This window comes from Dermacentor albipictus, chromosome 4, assembly GCF_038994185.2.
Source record: "Dermacentor albipictus isolate Rhodes 1998 colony chromosome 4, USDA_Dalb.pri_finalv2, whole genome shotgun sequence".
Lineage (NCBI taxonomy): Eukaryota > Metazoa > Arthropoda > Arachnida > Ixodida > Ixodidae > Dermacentor > Dermacentor albipictus.
In genome coordinates, this window is record NC_091824.1 from 1,081,013 (window position 1) to 1,100,347 (window position 19,335).

At 44.0% G+C, this 19,335-nt stretch overlaps 1 protein-coding gene across 6 annotated transcripts in view; it reads left to right on the forward strand.

Moving 5' to 3' along the window:
- Window positions 1–12,712: 12,712 nt before the first annotated feature.
- The window catches only part of LOC135896277 (transmembrane protein 50A), a 251,652-nt gene continuing 245,029 nt past the window's right edge, over window positions 12,713–19,335 (forward strand). For 4 of the 6 annotated variants that reach the window (XM_065424635.1, XM_065424639.1, XM_065424634.1 and 1 more), the window contains exon 1: window positions 14,636–14,817. In XM_065424635.1, the coding sequence (XP_065280707.1) occupies window positions 14,719–14,817 (99 nt within the window). In that variant the 5' untranslated portion in view covers window positions 14,636–14,718. Of the gene's footprint in view, window positions 12,818–14,635; window positions 14,818–19,335 lie in introns of those variants that run through there. The other 2 variants (XM_065424637.1, XM_065424638.1) reach the window with 2 other exon arrangements.

The window sequence follows — 19,335 nt, forward strand, 5'->3', positions numbered from 1 at the left end:
TGTCAGCAAGAGAACGGGTAATCGCACGGTAACTCTGAACTTAGTGTCACACATTACTTCCCCCCTCTTCTTTGGCTTCTGGATTGGATTGGCGCGGCTCGCTACGTGCTTGCGCGCGCTTTTCCGAGCGCAAATTGGTGTGCGCCTGGTTTGTGCACTAGGCTGTTATGCGATCGCTTTTTCGAGCGCAGATTGATGTGAGCATAGAGTTTCATATTAGTATACCTAGAGGCAAATCTGGCGCTGCGATCGTTCAACCTACATGGGAATGATGGGAAGTACAGGCTTCGGATTGGCATTCTGTTGACTGGCGAACCAGTGTACAAGCATTTTTTTAAAAGTTTCGGTTTCGCTCCAAGTGCAATTGCTATAACCTGCAGCTGGACAGTGCAACGCAAAGCTCTCTGCGTTTGTTATGTTGCTCGGAGTGGCGATAGCGCGCTGGGCCAGCGACTGGGACGATGCTTGTGTCGCGGTGTGGCGTCGAAGCCGTGACGAGAAAGCGGCGGCATCGTAAACGTTGAAAGAACATGTTTTGAGCGTTTAGACCTCTGTTTGTTAAGTGTGTTAGGTTGGCACTGTAGCGTTACGTGCTTTATGAAACTTCAGAATAGAACAAAGAAGGCACTACTGATACAAGACATATACAATTGTACTTGTAGTGGCTTGACAATCAAATTTTATTGAGGGCTTCATTATGTGCTCGTTTATGTGCTCATTGAAATGCGTGTTTTAGGACTTAGAGAACACAAACTTACTTGTGGTAGGAAAGATAGCTGTTTCCTAGCTGTAGTCTAGTGTCGCACAATGGGTACCCGCAAAGCCATGCTGTAACGCTTCGGAAGCGGTACGCCAATATAAAATATGATGGAGCATACTCGTAGGAGGCCACTAGCGTCCTAGCTAGCACTGCAGCAGATGTGCTTAAAAGTACTTGAAGACGTTCAGCAATTGTGACAGCCGACGCAACCTTTCGCAAGAGCGAGAGAGTTCGCAAGTGCCTGTCGTCTGCGAGAAAAGTCTCGCGTTTGCAGCGAGCAGGCGTCGTAGCAGACGACACTTGTAGCATTCCTCTCAAGGGCGCAACGCTTTGTCACAATACAACATTTTTATTTCCAGAAGTACTTGATGAGTATTTTTATATAAGTACATGCACGGTTGTTTTGCTGTTGCAAAAATGAATAAATAACTATTCTTTGGCGTTAAATTGGGAACAGAATCACACAAGTATGCATACCCTGGTGTGTCCTGCTGACAAACGATAGTAAACCATGCTTCCATCTCAAAGTCATGCAAAGTTTATGTAGCGTGTTGTGCATTGTATAACATACTGCGGAAATTGAATTCGATTTTACGCGATAATATTTGAGTATAGCATTGTTTACTGCGCCAGAAGCAAACGCCACTAGTCTAAAGACCGAAGTCGATCCGAAGCCTGTACTTCCCGTCATTCCCATGTAGGTTGAGGCGACGCTCATGAGAACCGCCGTAGACACTAGCGCCACATTTCCCTCTAGGGTATTTTGAGAAACTCTATGGTATGCAACCTTGTGCGATTATGTTCTCAATTTAACGCCAAAGAATAATTATTTATTCATTTTTGCAACAGCAAAACAACCGTCCATGTACTTATAGAAAAATACTCATAAAGTATTTCTGGAAATAAAAATGTTGTATTGTGACACAAGCGTTGCGCCCTTGAGCGGAATGCTACAAGTGTCGTCTGCTACGACGCCTGCTCGCTGCAAACGCGAGACTTTTAACGCGATAGCGTTAAGGAGCTCGTGTCGCAGAAAAGCCGGTGTCGTCGGCGTCGGGTGTCGGCGTCCGCGGCGTTGACCGTGAGCGATAAATCACGGCAGGCACTTCATAAATAAAAAGCAACTTCCAAGATGCGCTGGGTGGGAATCGAACCAGGGTCTCCGGAGTGTGAGACAGAGACGCTACCACTCAGCCACGAGTTTGATGCTTCCAAGAGGTACAAACGCGCCTCTAGTGAATGCGGTGTTGCCTTCGAAACGAGCCGTGGAAAGTTATACTGCAGTGTATATCGGTAATTATGAACATGTAACTTACAGAAGTCGCAATTACACGAGTAGCGAAGTGCGTTTCCGCTGCATTTCTTCTGCGCTTTCCGCACACGCAGAGCCATCTTGCGGCAAACACAGAAGACCCCCTCCTCTCCATGTAGGGCGCTGCCTCGACAGATGGCGCGCCACGCGCGCATTGGAGCTGTGGAAGGACCGGTGTGAGGGGGTTCGTTGCCCGGACTCTCTCTCCCCTGACAACGCTTCGCCTTGCTCCCTCCGCAGAATCAAGCGGCCTTCCTTTCTTTAGATCACTATCTGTCTATCTCTCTGCCCGTGCCGATCAGGACGTTTGGCTGGCGTGCATCATTTCCCCCTCCGAGATACCGAGTTCTTTGGTTCGCTCCGCTTGCTCAGGCGCACGTTTCGTTGCTGCGCCGAACGCCGCGTTGCTCGACCATATGGCTCGACGCTCACCGCGTCCGATGCAGGGCGCCTCGTAAGTGATGGCTGCCCTGTAGCCCATTGTCTTACACCCCTTGGCGGGTCGACGGGAACGCTGTCGCGTTCCACTCTTGAAGGCGAAGCTTAAGCGTCCTCCAATTTTTCTCGCAGACGACAGGCACTTGCGAACTCTCTCGCTCTTTCGAAAGGTTGCGTCGGCTGTCACGGTTGCTGAACGTCTTCAAGTACTTTTAAGCACATCTGCTGCAGTGCTAGTTAGGACGCTAGTGGCCTCCCACGAGTATGCTTCATCATATTTTATATTGGCGTACCGCTTCCGAGGCGTTACAGTGTGGCTTTGCGGGTACCCATTGTGCGACACTAGACTACAGCTAGGAAGCAGCTGTCTTTTCTACCACAAGTAAGTTTGTGTTCTCAAAATCCTAAAACACGCATTTCAGTGAGCACATAAACGAGAACATAATGAAGCCCTCAATAAAATTTGATTGTCAAACTACTAGAAGTACAACTGTATATGTCTTGTATCAGTAGTGCCTTCTTTGTCCTATTCTGAAGTTTCATAAAGCACGCAACGCTACAGTGCCAACCTAACACACTTAACAAACAAAGGTCCAAACGCTCAAAACATGTTCTTTCAACGTTTACGATGCCGCCGTTTTCTAATCACGGCTTCGACGCCACACCGCGACACAAGCATCGTACCAGTCGCTGGCCCAGCGCGCTATCGCCACTCCGAGCAACATAACAAAGGCACAAAAGCTTTGCCTTGCACTGTCCCACTGCAGGTTATAGCAATTGCGCTTGGAGCGAAACCAAAACTGCCAAAAAAATACTTGTTGACTAGTTCGCCAGTCAATAGAATGCCAATCCGAAGCCTGTACTTCCCATCATTCCCATGATGGTTGAACGATCGCAGCGCCAGATTTGCCTCTAGGTATACTAATATGAAACTCTATGATGCATACGCTGGTATGTCCTGGTGACAAACCATAGTAAACCATACTTTCATCTCAAATTCATACAAAGTTTATGTAGCGTGTTGTACATTATATAACATACCGCAGAAATAGAATTAGATTTTACGCGATAATATTTGAGTATAGCTTTGTTTACTGCGCCAGAAGCAAACGCCACTACTCTAAAGACCGAAGTCAATCTGAAGCCTGTACTTCCCATCATTCCCATGTAGGTTGAGGCAACGCTCCTGAGAACCCCTTAGACACTAGCGCCACATTTACCTCTAGGGTATTTATTTAGAAACTCTATGAGTAAGAGGCGATTGGAGGATTGGTGGAAGAAAAGTAGGGAAACGACAAAAGACGGAGACGTACAAAAACACAGTTCGCAGTAGGGGATCAGAAAATTTGGACGTGTTAGCATACAGTTTCACACTACATTACCTAGAGGGAAATCTGGCGCTGCTGCGCTGTGGTATGCATGGGAATGCCGGTATGTTGTGGATTCGGATTGGCATCGTTCTCGTAAAGACAGGACGCCTTGAAGACGCGCTTGGCAAGTACCGTTCCGTCTGTCACAATGATTCGTTTTCTACTACAACAGCACATGAAAAGCTGTTTTAGCTTTATTATTACGCGAAAACATGTTTTGTTTAACTATGAGAACTTGTTATTGCGTGTACGACTACGTGTTACGTAAAAAGTATCAGCGGGCCTCTAATGTTGGAGGACAGACGACAAGGTTCGCGCTCGCTTTGAAACAGTTGGTCGTCTGTTCTTGCTTTTCTTCGCTTGGTCATGCATCGTGGGTGAGTAAAGATGTAATATGCGTGAATGGAAACATTTTATGAAGATTTTACTTTGAGAATGCGTTATTTGCGTAGCCATATCCACGTTTTAGACGAAGCCTCTTACAACACCAGCCAACACGAGCCTCGCAGACACATATACCGTCATTCCCATGACGGCACGGTGCCCCCTTAAGAAACTCCCATAGACGGTGGCGCCAGATTACCCTCTAGGTGTTATAGTGAGAAACTCTATGCGTGTTAGTACATAGTGTTTTTTTTTCTTTTTTCATTGGTTAACCTAGGTACAGATATCAGGCAGCATAGTAGCAAGAGCTTAGTGGCGCAACCCACCGCCCCGTTCCAATGGGGACGCTCATAACATCCATCCATTTATCCGGAAAGCAGCCAGTCGAATTGAGCGCCTCGCCAGCCTCGCGTCGGCTGCATCTCTAGAACCGAAGTGAAAGTGAGCCCGTTTCAGATATCCCGGGCTTTCTGCGAGCGTCAAAGAATACATATTTATCATGAAAACGATCTTACGTTAGACAACATCATTACTCCTGTGAAATTTTACGGGCCCAGTTCGCAGTGTATCGAGATTCAAACGCGTTTTGTCTGTGCACATTTCGTGAAGCGGCTCAGGGAGTTAAGGGCTAGTGAGCGGCTTCGAAATAATTTCGACCACTTCGGGTTCTTTAACGCGCACTGGCATCATACGGCACACGGGCGCCTTGCATTTCGCCTCCCTGAAAATGGGACCGTCGTCCTCTATAGATCAGCAAAGTCAATCACCTTAAGCGGGGGCTACATGGGGCGTTTTTCTCCTGCGATTATCGCGCGCCAAAAAATAAACGCGCTGGCGGGACGCCGGCCAGGCTACATGAGGCGTACGAGCGGCGAACGCCGCCGCAGTGTGGCCAGACAAGGCAAAAATGTTTTGGCTACCATTAAGTGAACGAACAATGCTTATATGTTGTTTGCTCGTGTTCTAATTAATAAATTATGCAATAAATACCCCACTAATATGTCTGTAGTTTGTCGTTAAACTCCACGCGTGATGCTTTCGCCGACGTAGCCATGGTGCTGACCAGCGCACGCGCGCGAAGTGTTCAAGGGACTGCAAGGAACGGCGAGACGGCTGGCCGCTCCCGCCGAAAACAGACGGAAGTGACTCCGACAGGCACTTCCGGTAGCGTCAGACGCGTGCGCGCCGCGTCAAAATCAAGCCGGTCCTGATCGGCGGCGGCGGGCGTTTTTCGCGACGCCGGGCGTCAAATCGGCGCCGTGAGGCGAAAATCGCCTCAAAAACGCTCCATGTATTCCGGGCTTTATGCGTGACGCACGCATAGTAGTCATTCACCATATTCAATCACCCTATGACGTAGTCACGCACAGTAGTCAATCACCCTATGCGTATCAGGTAATGTCTCCAGATTAAGAGACATTACCTGATAATTCGTCTCGACGTATGGGGCTTTTGCATCGCCCAGGGGGCGCTGCGAGAAAAGGTGCTAAAAAGCGCCCTCTGCGCAAAAATGGGTCGTACCAAGCTCGGTCATCTGCTTATTCGGAAAGCACGTTTACAATATGGACCCGCCACTTTCGGTTGAGTTGTTTGACGGCCTGCAGCGAATATCGGGCGCCAAAGATTTTTTCAGGGATGGTAGGCTGCGTAAAGGCAAGAAATTATGCAGTGCCGAATACGTGTACGCCGTTGAAGAATTAGGCGGAGAAGTTTTAGCACCGTGTCAATCGCAAGTGAAGCGAGTCGCGTACGAAGTGGAACTTCAGGTAAGGTTTGCACGCTAGCTGCTAGATTCAGGCACACAAACGCGAGGAAATGCTTGCTATAAATGAATCCACAGCAGCGATAAGCAGACATCATGTGTACGGAACTGCTCGAGCACACGACGGTACACGTCGCGATGTACGAACTGCTCCGGCGCACGATCGTACGCGCCGCGACGGCAGCGGTCTTTCGACATGCCGCGAAACGGCGGGCGTCCTGCAATCTTTGTTGACTGCATGCCGCTAAACAAGTAGTTATGTCTGCATTGTAGTAGCGGCCATCTGTGGTGATAACTGATATGCAATGCAAATGAGCTCGCACGTACGTGCGAATCGCGCTGCACCGCGAGCTCGTGCACTGCTCGCTTGATGTAGCTTTTCATGACAGCGCTCGAACATCGATGTGCTGCAATCAATACTGCCTTGCTGCGCTGCCTCAACGTGCTGGCTTGAGATCAAGGATGAGCGCATTTATCTCTCTTAACCTGAGCTGCTCGTAGTGGAGTAGTGAATTGTCATCGAATGAGCCCGACCATTTGTGCTCATTTGCACACACCTGGTCACTTCACCACTTTGCATCGGTCGAATTGTTAATTGTCGCTGTGGCCGGGTCTCGAATCGTGAATTACCAGCCATGCCTGCTGCTATGTCGGTCTGCCGTCGGGACTGTAGGTGCGAAACACTGAACTTTAGAACGAATATAATCAAGCAAGCTTCAAGACAGGCGAAGCAGTCAGCATGGCGCGAAGTTTCGCTTACTCGATGGATCCGATCAGCGCGACGAACTGCAGCTATGCAGCGCGCCCGACGCTCCACTTCGTGAGGCCTTGAAGGAAAACGGTAGAATCTGATGTTGGGATGCAGGCCTTCTTGTTCATGGCAGCCCACGACGCAGAAGTAATGACGGTGACGCCTTTTCGAGGCTGGGCTAGGTCTCTCCTGATCGGCGTCACCGATTCCTTCTGCTCCTGGCATTACGTCGCACGGCACACGGAGAGTCCGTTTAAGTTAAACTATAGGCTGCGGCGAGCTCGCAGCGTGGTCTGCGTGGTCTGTGAGAAGTGACGAGCCTTTTCGCACTCGCAACAGGGCAGAAAAAAGTGCGAATCGACGCAAAACTCGGCCTAGAAACGTGCTTCGCCACAGCCAGGGCTCAATACGACCCAAGCTGGTATGACCCAGATGTCGTTTGCCGCGCCGCCACCAGGCGCCGCTATTATACCTCAAACTCCAGCGCAAGACCCCCATTTACAAGCCACTTTCTGTCTGCACTTGCACACCTGCAGCATGTCATTTTGACGCTCATATTAGCAATTTACTATGACTGCAGAGAGTGAAGCAACAGATCTGGTCATGAAAGGTCATGAAAGATCTGGTCATGAAAGTCAAGTCGATTATGTCACTGCTAAAGCATGCAAAATCCTGGGATTTCTTCGCCGAAATGCAAACACTTTTCCACAGTCATGTCGGGACATCTTGTACAAGACTTATGTGAGGTCAATTCTGGAATACGCGTGTACGGTTGGGGACCCGCATACTCGTAGAGATAAAGATAAGCTGGAGCGGGTGCAGAATATTGCCGCTCGCTTCGTATCTGGCATACGCGGGGCTCAATACAGTGCATCGCGTACGAAGGAAGCACTCAACTGGGAATTACTAGACACGCGCCGTAAGAAGTTGAGGCTGAAGTTTTTCCATGCTATTTATTATTCAGCTGTTCGGGTTGATCGCGAAAAGTTTGTGCTAGAGCCTTTTTATAGATCCAATCGTGTTGACCATGATTTTAAGGTCCGTGAATTTGCGACAAAAACTGAATTGTTTAGAATGTCTTTCTTTCCTAAAACCATTATAGGGAACGGAATAGACTGCCGGGTGATGTTGTGAGGGTTGAATCAAATGATGCTTTCTTTTTGATCTTAATTGTAGATTGTAGATGTGCATTGCTAAGGGCTTTGCCTTTTTTTCCGGTTTTTTTCGTTTTTCCTCTTTTGTTATCACATTTAACACTATACAGGAACAGTGGTGTCGTATGTATTTCTTCTTGTACCTCACCCCCCCCCCCCCCCCCACTGTAATGCCTTGGCGCTGTGGGTTCCTTAATAAATAAATAAATAAATAAATAAATAAATAAATCGTTTATTTACAAGTGAGGAAAAAAGTAGTGAAAACTTTACAACACACAAGGTTTCAGTGTTTTCCATTTCTTCTCACTGCCCTGCTGATTGACACCTTTAAAGGGCCCCTGAAACGGTTCGGACAAAAATTTTAGGCGCGTAGGGTACAGCTTAAGTAGAACATTCGCACCACAATTTAAGTGAAGCGTTACGTATTAATGGAGCTGCAAGCGATTAGAAGTTACCCTACTCCCTAGCTATGCTTTTCCTCCTCAACTCGCTCGCCGAGCGAGCGGCGCTATAAGCTCCGCCTTCACTGGTTCAGCGTCACGATGCGACGTCACATCGCTCACTTCCGGTTGTTTAGGAGCACGCCCCCTCCCGCGCGAGACCTCTCCGCTAGCCGCTTGGCCGTCGACCGAGAGCTATCGAAGCAGCGTGCGTTGCGAGCATTCTGTCGTAGCGCCGAACGTGTCCGGTACTCCGCCATTTGGCATACAAAGCTCTTGTATTGGCGGTAAGGCCTTGACGTTCTAATGACCTATTCCTGTTGGTGCTGCCGTGCCCTCGGCTTTGTTGCTTGCTACAGGTTTTCACATTGTGTCTGAGGAAATTATTATTGTTAGCCGGAGACATTGAATCGAACCCAGGCCCTGACATGACCCGAATTTTACAACAACTTAATGATATTGCAGTCGACATAAAAGATATGAAAGAGAACAGATTACTGAACATAGAGAACAAATTAGATGCCCTGTCCAGGCTTGAGAGCCGAGTAACGTCCTGCCAAGAACAGGTTAGTTGTATGAGTACAACGATTGAAAGGCTTGAAGCAAGGCTTGAGCATCTTGAAAATTATAGTAGGAGGTCAAATCTGATCATATATGGCATCCCAGAAACTGAAGAGGAAACAAATGAATCGCTTGAAGAAACCGTAAACAAAAATATTTTTCATGATATTTTAGGACTCGACCCTATCCCTATTGAGCGGATACATAGGTTAGGTAAACCGGCAATTGACAAAACACGTCCTGTAATCCTAAAGCTTTTAGACAGTAGGCATAAAACTGTGATACTCAAGAACGGAAAGAAACTAAAGGGAAAAGATTATTCAATTGGCGAAGACTTTTCAAAGAACGTTCGTGAACTAAGAAAGAAACTATGGGATAGCGCGAAGCCGAACCGAGATAAAAAAGAAAGGGTTTCCTTGGTGTTTGATAAGTTATATATCAATAATATTCCTTACGTTTGGGACTGCGAAAAAAATGATAAAGTGAGGGTTCAAAAAAACGACGGGATCGGCGCAAGTCGGCCCGTGACGCGAAGTTGTACGCAGTTGCGAAACCGCTCACCGATAAAGTGAGTGGTTCATTTACCTCAGCTTCTTTCTTCACTAAGACAGATAGCTTGTCTTGCCATAGTAACACGGGCCAATCTAGTATAAAAAGCTTGAGAATAGTTAACATTAACGCACGCAGCGTTGCAAACAAGAAAGACTCGCTTGAACTTAAACTGCTGGAGTTCGACCCACACATATCAGTCCTGACGGAAACTTGGTTACATGAGGACTTAGCAGATGACCTGGTATTTCCTCCTCATTATAAAGTTGTTCGCAAGGACAGGACCTCAAGGGGTGGTGGCGTAGCCATTCTCTTAAAAGACTCTGTAGAATGCGACCTTGTATATGATGTTCCTGACCTTGAATGCCTTTGCATAAAAATTTCTTGCTGGGGTCATTCTTTCATCCTGTATGGTTGCTACAGGCCACCAGATGCCGCACCCGACTATCTTATTAAGCTACAACATCACCTGTCTCATTTCCAAAATAAGAAAATACTGTTAATAGGTGACTTCAATCTGCCAGATGTGTGCTGGTACCGCTTACAAGGCGGTGCTAAGTCTGGGAGCAATGCAGACGTTCTGTTTGATGTCATGCTTACTCATGATTTAGCTCAAATTGTAAATCAACCTACTCGTGTACAAGGTTCATCTTCCTCTATACTAGACTTAGTTTTTGCTAGCCGTCAATATTCTATGCATACTGTATCGGTCGAAACAGGCATTTCAGACCATCACCTCGTAAGCGTATCGATAGATTTAGTTAAGTCCCCTTACCACAACAAAAAAGCCAGTCACGTACGTTGTTTCAAGGATTATTCTAGGGCTGATGATGCCGCAGTGATTGATCATATGGAAACTTGTTTATCGAGCTTCGATGATAATGACGATGTCTGCAAGCTGTGGGAGCGATTCGTCGAAATGTGTCAATATTGTCTAAATGCCTTTGTTCCGAATAAACGCAAAAAAGTTCACAAACGCACACCTTGGATGACGCGGAAGATTATTCAACTGAAGCGAAAACTAAAAAGATCTAAGAAAAAAAACCACCAGTTAAGTCAGATTGAAACGCTTAAAAATAATCTTGAACGTGCGGTTCGTGAGTCAAAAGACTTCTACTTTAACACAACATTACCCAGTTTTGTTAAAAATGACCCAAGTAAATTTTGGAACTTCCTGAGTGACAGCAAGAAACATATCTCAAAAATAACAGCGGAGGGAGATACTTTGACTGATCCGATTGACATTGCACGCCATTTTAATTATTTTTTTCACAGCGTATTCTCTGAAGAAGGTGTACAAACTGTACAAAGCGCATCAAATTTTCCTGTATCGGAGGTTGACTTTGTTAGCCTCCCTGGTGTATTTGCTTTGCTTTTAGAACTGAAACCTAAAACTTCTTCTGGTCCTGATAATTTACCCAATGTATTTTTGCGACGCTATGCCGAAATAATTGCGAAGTTTCTTTTTGTGTTGTTTAAAAAATCTCTGCTGTCATCAAAACTTCCGGTTGAATGGAAGACTGCTCGAGTTGTTCCCATCTTTAAAAAAGGTGACTGCACATTACTACAAAATTACCGTCCTATTTCTTTAACTTCCGCATGCTGTAAAATGCTCGAACATATTATTGCTAAACATATTAACAAATTTCTTGAAGAACACTCCATATTAAGCGACTTTCAGCATGGGTTTAGAAAGGGCTATTCTACAATAACACAATTAGTTACAATAGTACACACCTTTGCTAAAACACTGGATATGAATGGTCAAATAGACACCATATTTATGGATTTCAGCAAAGCATTTGATAAAGTTCACCACGAAAAACTGATTCAAAAACTAAAAAACATTAATCTTCCAGACATTTTAATATCGTGGATTCAAGATTACCTCACGAATAGAGTGCAATTTGTTTCAGTCGATGGGTGCAGCTCCAGTTGTCTCCCAGTCACCTCTGGGGTGCCCCAAGGAAGCGTCTTGGGGCCTTTGCTTTTTCAGATTTACATAAATGATATTGTTAATGTGGTTACTCCAGGAACTCATATTCGCTTGTTTGCTGATGATTGTGTCGTTTTCCGTCAAATTACGTGTACTAACGATCAAAACGAACTTGACCAGTGTCTTCGAAATGTTCTTGATTGGTGCAGCGAGTTTTCCATGGTTCTTAACACTGAAAAAACAGTTTCGATGCAAATAACACATAAAAAGAACCCAATTAACCACGTGTATACACTCGGATCATCAACACTAAAGCAGGTTAATAGCTACAAATATCTAGGTGTAACAATCACAAGCCGTCTTTCCTGGAACTCACATATAGATAACATATGCTCCTCTGCATTTAAAAAGCTGTGTTTTCTGAGGCATAAACTAAGAAATTCACCTTCTCACATAAAACTTCTAACGTATAACACTTACATCAGGCCAAAGCTCGAGTATGCTTCGGTTGTTTGGGACCCATTCACTAAACTTAACATAGATAAATTAGAAAGGGTTCAAAGAAAAGCTGTTAGGTTTATCTATTCCAAATTTAAAATCACCGACTCCCCCATGCACTGACCTCATGGCGGCTAACAATATTGAAACACTTGAAACGCGAAGAGGAAAATATCGCCTTGAATTTCTTTATTCTTTACTTAACCATAAGTTTGCTTTGGATCCTTCACAGTACATATCCCCTCTAACCACACGTTATACCCGACATCATCACATTCACTCATTGACACCGTATTTTGCGAAAACTGACTGTTTTAAATATTCCTTTTTTCCGCGGACAATATCCGATTGGAACCATGTTATGACATCTTAATAGTTTGCAATATTTGTCTCCTTATTTTTATGTATATTTCTTTTCATTGTGTTCTGTATCTTTTGAGTTTTAAGAATATATGCCTGTCCTGCTTGGACCCTGAAAAGGGTCTGCAGTATGTACTAAATAAAAAAAAAAATAAATAAATGTATAAATTCACAAATATACAAAAGAAAACATATTTGCGAATGCTTTGCGTTTGAATTGTGAAACTACAAGTGGAGGAGCGGTGCAAGAAATGTAAAGAACGCGCATAGGTGGCAGCTGCAATGCTAGATCGACGGAATAAATTTCCCTTTCCTAGCCTCCATAAGAGACTGGAAAAATTGTCTTAAAAAGATTCATAGGTTAATCTAGTTTTTTTAGTTGTTTACAGATAGCCTAGTGTCGTAGATGACATGAGAATTTACTGCTGTGTGCCGTAATGAAAGGCAGATGACCTGGTATAAGTATATTGTAAAAGCATTCACGAGTATAAGTCCTCCGCCCGATATGTGCAATAGATTGATCGATTCTGTTTCAAGGAAAGGTGAGCATACCTTGTTTTTATTGTCGTTGGTTGCCTAGCTCAGTAGAAAGCTTACAAAAAATAAAGCGATCCCAGTGCTATAAAACGTGCTGCACTGCAAGCCTTAAATCGTCTCACGGGACTCTTTTCAAACTGTAAAGCTAACTTTTCTGCGTGCTACGGCGGCAGCATAACGGTGGTGCTTAACATACGTACGCAGTGAAGCTGTGTGTGTAATTGACTCTTTGAACTCACGACGCATTCACGGACAACTTTTAAGAGTTAAAATGAGTGGTAATCGTTCTGTCGTCGAACATTACGGTGGTTTCAAGTTTATAAAGAGCGCAGAAGCGAATTTTGCAACGTGTAGAATAAAACTGTTGTGTACTTTGCGAACTCTATACACAATGTGATTTATAATAATCTGCTTGAAAAAGGCAATAGGAGCGGCTATTGAACGCTGTTTTAGAGAGCAGCGCCGGACTACACGCTCCGACATTTTTTAGGTTCGGGCAGTCAACTTTTGGAGCCAAGTGACCGATCAAAGCCTTGTGACATCACTGTCACTGCGTTAGCAAAAATCATCAACTAGGCAAGCAGTTCGTCACAACACAACAGCTGCCGTACGAATTACAACGCCGCACAGCCGCCCACCGCGTAGCAGACGAACAGGTTATAAAAGCGCCACCTACGGCCGTCGGTTGAACGAAAGTGGGCGCAAGCTGCTCCCATAGAAGCCGGATATCTGTGCAGGTCTGCAGTTCCAGTAGGTCGTGTTCACACCTGCCAGGGTTGCCAGTTCCGCTTAATATAAGCGAATGTGGGCTTCTTTTTTCACCGAGTCACTTGTAAATTTTTACAGTCGCTTGTCGCGTTTTTTTGGGCTTACTCGCGCTTTTCCTGCAAATATAGTTATTTTAATGCCCGTAGGCTTCCTCCCAACACTCATCTTTGGAATTCCATGAAATCATTCTCGCCCGAGAACATACTGAGCCAGGTAAAACTGCCCCTTCAGGATGTGCCTCTCCTCAAACTGTTCAAGGGTGATGTAGGACTCCTGGATACTCAGTATAGACGGCTGTGCTTCCTTTCTTGGAAAAATGTAAACAACAAGGACGGCGCTTCTTTCTGGGTAGAAGTGCTAGATTTCAAGGATGCAAGCGGCGAAAGTTGTTTCAAGGAAATAGCAGAGTTAGCTCCGTCGTTGTTGGCCATGTCTCTTAGCAATGCCGATGTCGAGCGCGTGCTCTCGCACATGAAGCTGGTGGAGTCGCACCACCGAAACATAATGAAGAATCCTATGCTGAGCGGCATCCTGCACGTACGTTATGGCCTAAAGTTTCGAGGTCTTTGCTGCCGGGACTTTCAACCGACATTAAAAATGTTGCAGCTACTCAACTCTAAAAACATGTATGGTTCCGAAGTGGACGCGGAGGGTTTTCCTGATGTGTTGAACACATCCGACGATTACTGTATGTAGTTGAACCGTGAAATGAAACATTGATTGGTGGAGTCAACAAGTAACTTCATTCATGTACTGGCAAACGCGCAATGAACAGGGTGCAGACTACACTGGGGACAATGTTACAAAGTGCATGAGTGTTTTCGCTCATTCTTGCTGATATTGTTGCTGTTCAAAATAATTAAAGTGATTTGTTTTCCTTCCCTTCGTATTTGTACGATTTTTAAATACTATAATTAAAAGATTTGCAAGAATGAGAAAATTTGTTATCGTCCGCTTCTTTTGGGCTTCTTAGCAAAAGTCGCACCGCTTTTTTCGGGCTTGTTTTGGGGTGGTTATTTGCTTATTTGCTCGGCAGCATCTGGCAACTCTGACACCTGCCTAGCGGCTGAGGGAGGGTGGCTAGACCCTAGCTGAGGCGTCCAAGCACCCATACGGTGTCGCACGGCCAAAAATAAGTATGGCTGGGTGCTTTGACAACATTCAGTTCAATCGCCCTGAATGGATGGAGCTCGGCGAAAAGAGGAATGCTATAGCGTCGATTGTGGCGGGATCTTTGGTAAGTTTGCTTGATCTCTCGCAGGACATTTTCGTAGCTGTCGCAAGGCTGGTGCACTTTTTCTGTTTTAAGCCGATGATCACCTGCACTGCTGTTCGACAAAACGGGCGCATCACAATGCGCGCGCTTTAGCGTAGGTACCTTCCACAGTTGGTACGACATCAGTTGAGCTCACTAAAGAGCGAAGTCATTGCCAATTGTTTGTCTATTTGCATGCTGCTCTTATTTCCTCGCACGTATACAAATATGCCGTATATTTATGCAAAATAAGTATTTGAACTCGTGACACGCATTCACGTGACACCATATACAGTTCACACGTAACTTTACTATTGCTAAGTATGTTTCAGCTACTTGATTTATTTATTTCACAATACTGCAGGTCGTGACAGGCCCAAGCAGGAGTGGGAAATTAATACAATTAGTATAAATCGAGATTGCAAATGAATAACGCCATTAACAATAAAAAAGGTTACATCACTACGCATATAATACGTACGTGCACAGGTAACAAGCAAAGTAGAAAACTAGAGCAATTTTTCCAGTGCCGTTTGAAAATCAGCCTCCTCAAAAATGGATTTAGGAAGAGCATCCCAGTCAGAAATTGTCTGTGGAAAGAAACTGTGTTTAAATGCATTAGTTTTAGCAAATACTGGTTTCAGTGCATGGTCATGATTGTGTCGAGTCTTTCTGTTGTCTAAGGGCTTTACAGATGAAGGTTTGATTTGATTTGATTTGATTTATTGATTTCCATTTACACACACACATGTACAGAGTAGTGGTAAATGGAGGTGGATGAGGGAAAAAAGCCGCACAGACACGGCTTGAGGTAACTTCACCCCCTTATTGGAGAAGTCAAATTTACCTTTCAACATGTTATGCATGAACACTATCCGAGCATATTTTTGACGCACCTGTAATGCTGTAATCCCGTAACCTTGCATAAGTTTAGTAGGGGAGTCACACCTTTTATATTTACCAAAAATGAATCCGATAGCCTTTCTTTGCAACATGTCAAGTTTATATATGTCCTGCTTAGTTTCGGTATCCCAAATCTCAGAAGCATATTTTTTTTAGACCTTATGTAAGTATTGCACATGAGTAACTTTAGCTTTGCTAGAGCTGTGTTTAGTTTCTTTCTTAGGAAACACAACTTCTTAAATGCTGATGCACATATATCCGAAACATGACCTGACCAGGATAGGTTGAAGGTTGAAGGTTTATTTCCGCAACTGGTGTTGCGAGGACAGCCAGGGAAAAAGCTGTATAGACAGCTTGAGAGGTCCTGGCTTCCTCTTACAGTGCAGCATTGACGGCGGCGGAGTACAACAACAAACAAAACGTGAGGAGAAAAACAAATAAAACAAAAAAAAACACGTACGTTCGGTACAGAGAATGAGACATGCACGTTCAGTACGCAGTACATTGTACTTGTACAGTACAAAACTACACGAACATTTGGGGCAATTCTTTCAGAGAAATATTAGATAAATCAATATTCTCGTAGCAGTACAAATGGTTCAGAAGTGTCGGTAAGGTATACTGCAACATTTGTTTGCCATAGTTTGTGCGGCATTTCTTTACATTCCAAGGTTCTGTTGTGCGGGTATCATACACAGTTCTGCTCTGCTCTAACCCAGCAAGTCTAAGCAAGGAGTCATCATTTTTCATCATGGCGAGTTTGTATTTATAGCACAGTCTGTAGTTATACATGGACTTCATCTGTATAATGTTGTGTTGATGGAAAAGGCCTGCAGTGTGGAAGAAAAACGGCACTTTACATGCAATGCATATAATACGTTTTTTAAGACAGTGAGTTTGTTAATGTTTCCAGCTGTTGTTGTTGCCCACACCATACATCCGTAGTTGGCTATGGAAGAGAACAAAGAGTGGTAAAGTAACAAGTTAACTGATGTAGGAAAATTAAAGCAATTGCGGCGCATGATACTAACTGTTCTGGAAAGTTTCTGAACTATGTAATTAATATGATCATTCCACGACATATCTGCTGCAAAGTAAACGCCCAGGGTTTTCACAGACTGCACAAATTCTATTCTGGTATTGTTTAATTCAATTAGAGGAGGTTCAAAGTGTTTGTGACGTGGGTGAAACATGACTGCTGCACTTTTGCTAACGTTAATTCTTAAGTGATTATCAGCCGCCCAAGTATTTATTTCTTTTAAGGTTTTATTAGCTCGATTTGCGAGATCAGCAGTTGAAGTACCCGAAAAAAACAAGCTGGTGTCATCTGCGTAAATTATGTACTTAGCAGTGCTATCGATGTGGACAATATCATTGACATAAAGAACAAAAAGAAACGGACCCAAAATGCTCTCTTGCGGAACGCCGGAAGCTACCGCTTTCAACTGGGAGCATTCACCGGCAATACTAACAAACTGAGACCTATGTCGCAAGTATGAGGCAATCAGCGTATGGGCCTCTAATACCGTAATGATCCAATTTTTTAAGCAGCACAGAGTGATTAACCAGGTCGAACGCCTTTGAAAAATCTAGAAATAATCCTAGTACCATATTTTTTTATTCAAAATTTTCTAGTATGAATTCTTTTTGAGCAAGGAGAGCTAACTCAGTAGATCTGTTTTTACGAAAGCCATGTTGAGCTGAAGTGATAATGTTGTATCTTTCACTAAAACAAGATAGCCGATTAAGAACAACTTTTTCGAGGCCTTTAGAAAACACAGGTAAGATGGATATCGGGCGATAGTTTCCCACTACATTTTCGTTCCCTTTTTTATATATTACTATAACTTTTGCCCTTTGCATAAGACGCGGGAAAACGCCGGAAACTAAAGATAAGTTGAAGATATGGGCAAGGCAAGGTGCAAGAATGTCGATAGTAAATTTTATGGGCTGTATCTGGAAACCTGACGCATCTGTAGCTTTACTATTATTGAGTGATAAAAATTCTGTAATTACTTCATATACTGTAACCGGCACTAGAAATATTGTTTCGCTATTTCGGGCACTCATATTAGACAGATTTACATCGCTGTTTGATGTGTCCGCAAAAGAAAGAAAGTAGTCATTAAAGGCATCTGCTAGGTCAGCACCTTTTAATTCAATCCCTTCATAAATAATTTTTTCGTTGGTTTGGAAGAATTACCAAAGATAGATTTTAAAACCTTCCAAACTTTTTCGGACTGTCCACCAGTTGAATTGAATCGGTTATAAATATATTGCTTTTTAGCGATGCGAAGTTGCTTTGCAACGAAGTTCCTAAATTTTTTGAACGTTTTCAGCGCTTCAGGACACCTACTTTTTAAAAACAGTCTGTAAAGTTTATCTCGTTTTCTTATCAATTGCAACATATCTTTGTCGAACCATGGTTTTCTACTTTTCTTTGATTGGGAGAATTTCTTCAGTCGAAAGGAAGCATTATAAATGTCAGTAAATATCTCTAAAAATTTTTCGTATGCTTCATTAGGGTCGGTTTCCTCAAAAACATGTTCCCAGTTAAGAATAGATAAGCGTTCCTTGAACTCGCATAACGTCTGATCATTTATAACTCGATAAAATGACGTTTGGTCCGGTTGTCGTTGGGAATTCGGAGTGAGATTGACAAATATGAAAATTGGCATGTGATCACTCAGAGCATAAGCGATGGTGCCAGATTTCAAGCTATCTGTTTTGAAGTTTGTTATGAAGAGATCTAAAAGTGTTTCTGATTCTGTCGTAATCCGTGTAGGTGACATGATGACATTTTCACAGGAGTGAACGTTAAGTAAAGTATTGAACTCGATTGTTGTGTTGTTATTGGCCAGCATGTCAATGTTAAAATCGCCACCTAAAATTAACGGATATTGGTTCATGTTAACAAATTCTAGAAATGAATCAAGAAATAAAAAAAGCTCAGCAGAACTGCTACCCGGTGGACGGTAGCAGACACAAAATATCTTTGTGCCAGACTTGACTGCCAAGACTTCATAATGGGGCGTGATACAAGAAAATTCAGGCAGCATTTCCGATTCCATAAGATTCGAAACTAACATTGCAACACCACCTCCCCTTCTTATGGATCGGTTCATATAGAAACACTTATACGTCGGTACAACATAAACGTCACCTTCACAAGTAAACCACGTTTCTGAAAACATAACAACATTGAAACGAGTTTCCAGTTCGCCGAAAAAACAGTCAAGTTCTTCTTGCTTATTTCGGCCAGATCTGAGATTAACGTGAATACAAGAGCAGCAATGAGGATTATCAAGCTTAATGGAACTATGGAGGTCAGAAAGAGAAACTAATTCAGTAAAAAGAGACATTGAAGAATGAGTGCCGCGTACTACCGCACATTACTGGCCTCACAACTGGTCTAAATCTGCTGCACAACGAATGACAATCGCAGGATCGTATTGTTTCCTTCTAATGAACACTTTTCCATTCCGGTGCCAAGCATACTGGTACTCATTTTCACCTGCCCAAGCCTTTGCGTAGCGCAACAGCTCACGGCTTTGACGCGTCATGTTTTCAGTGACTGAAATATCCGATTGAGCATCT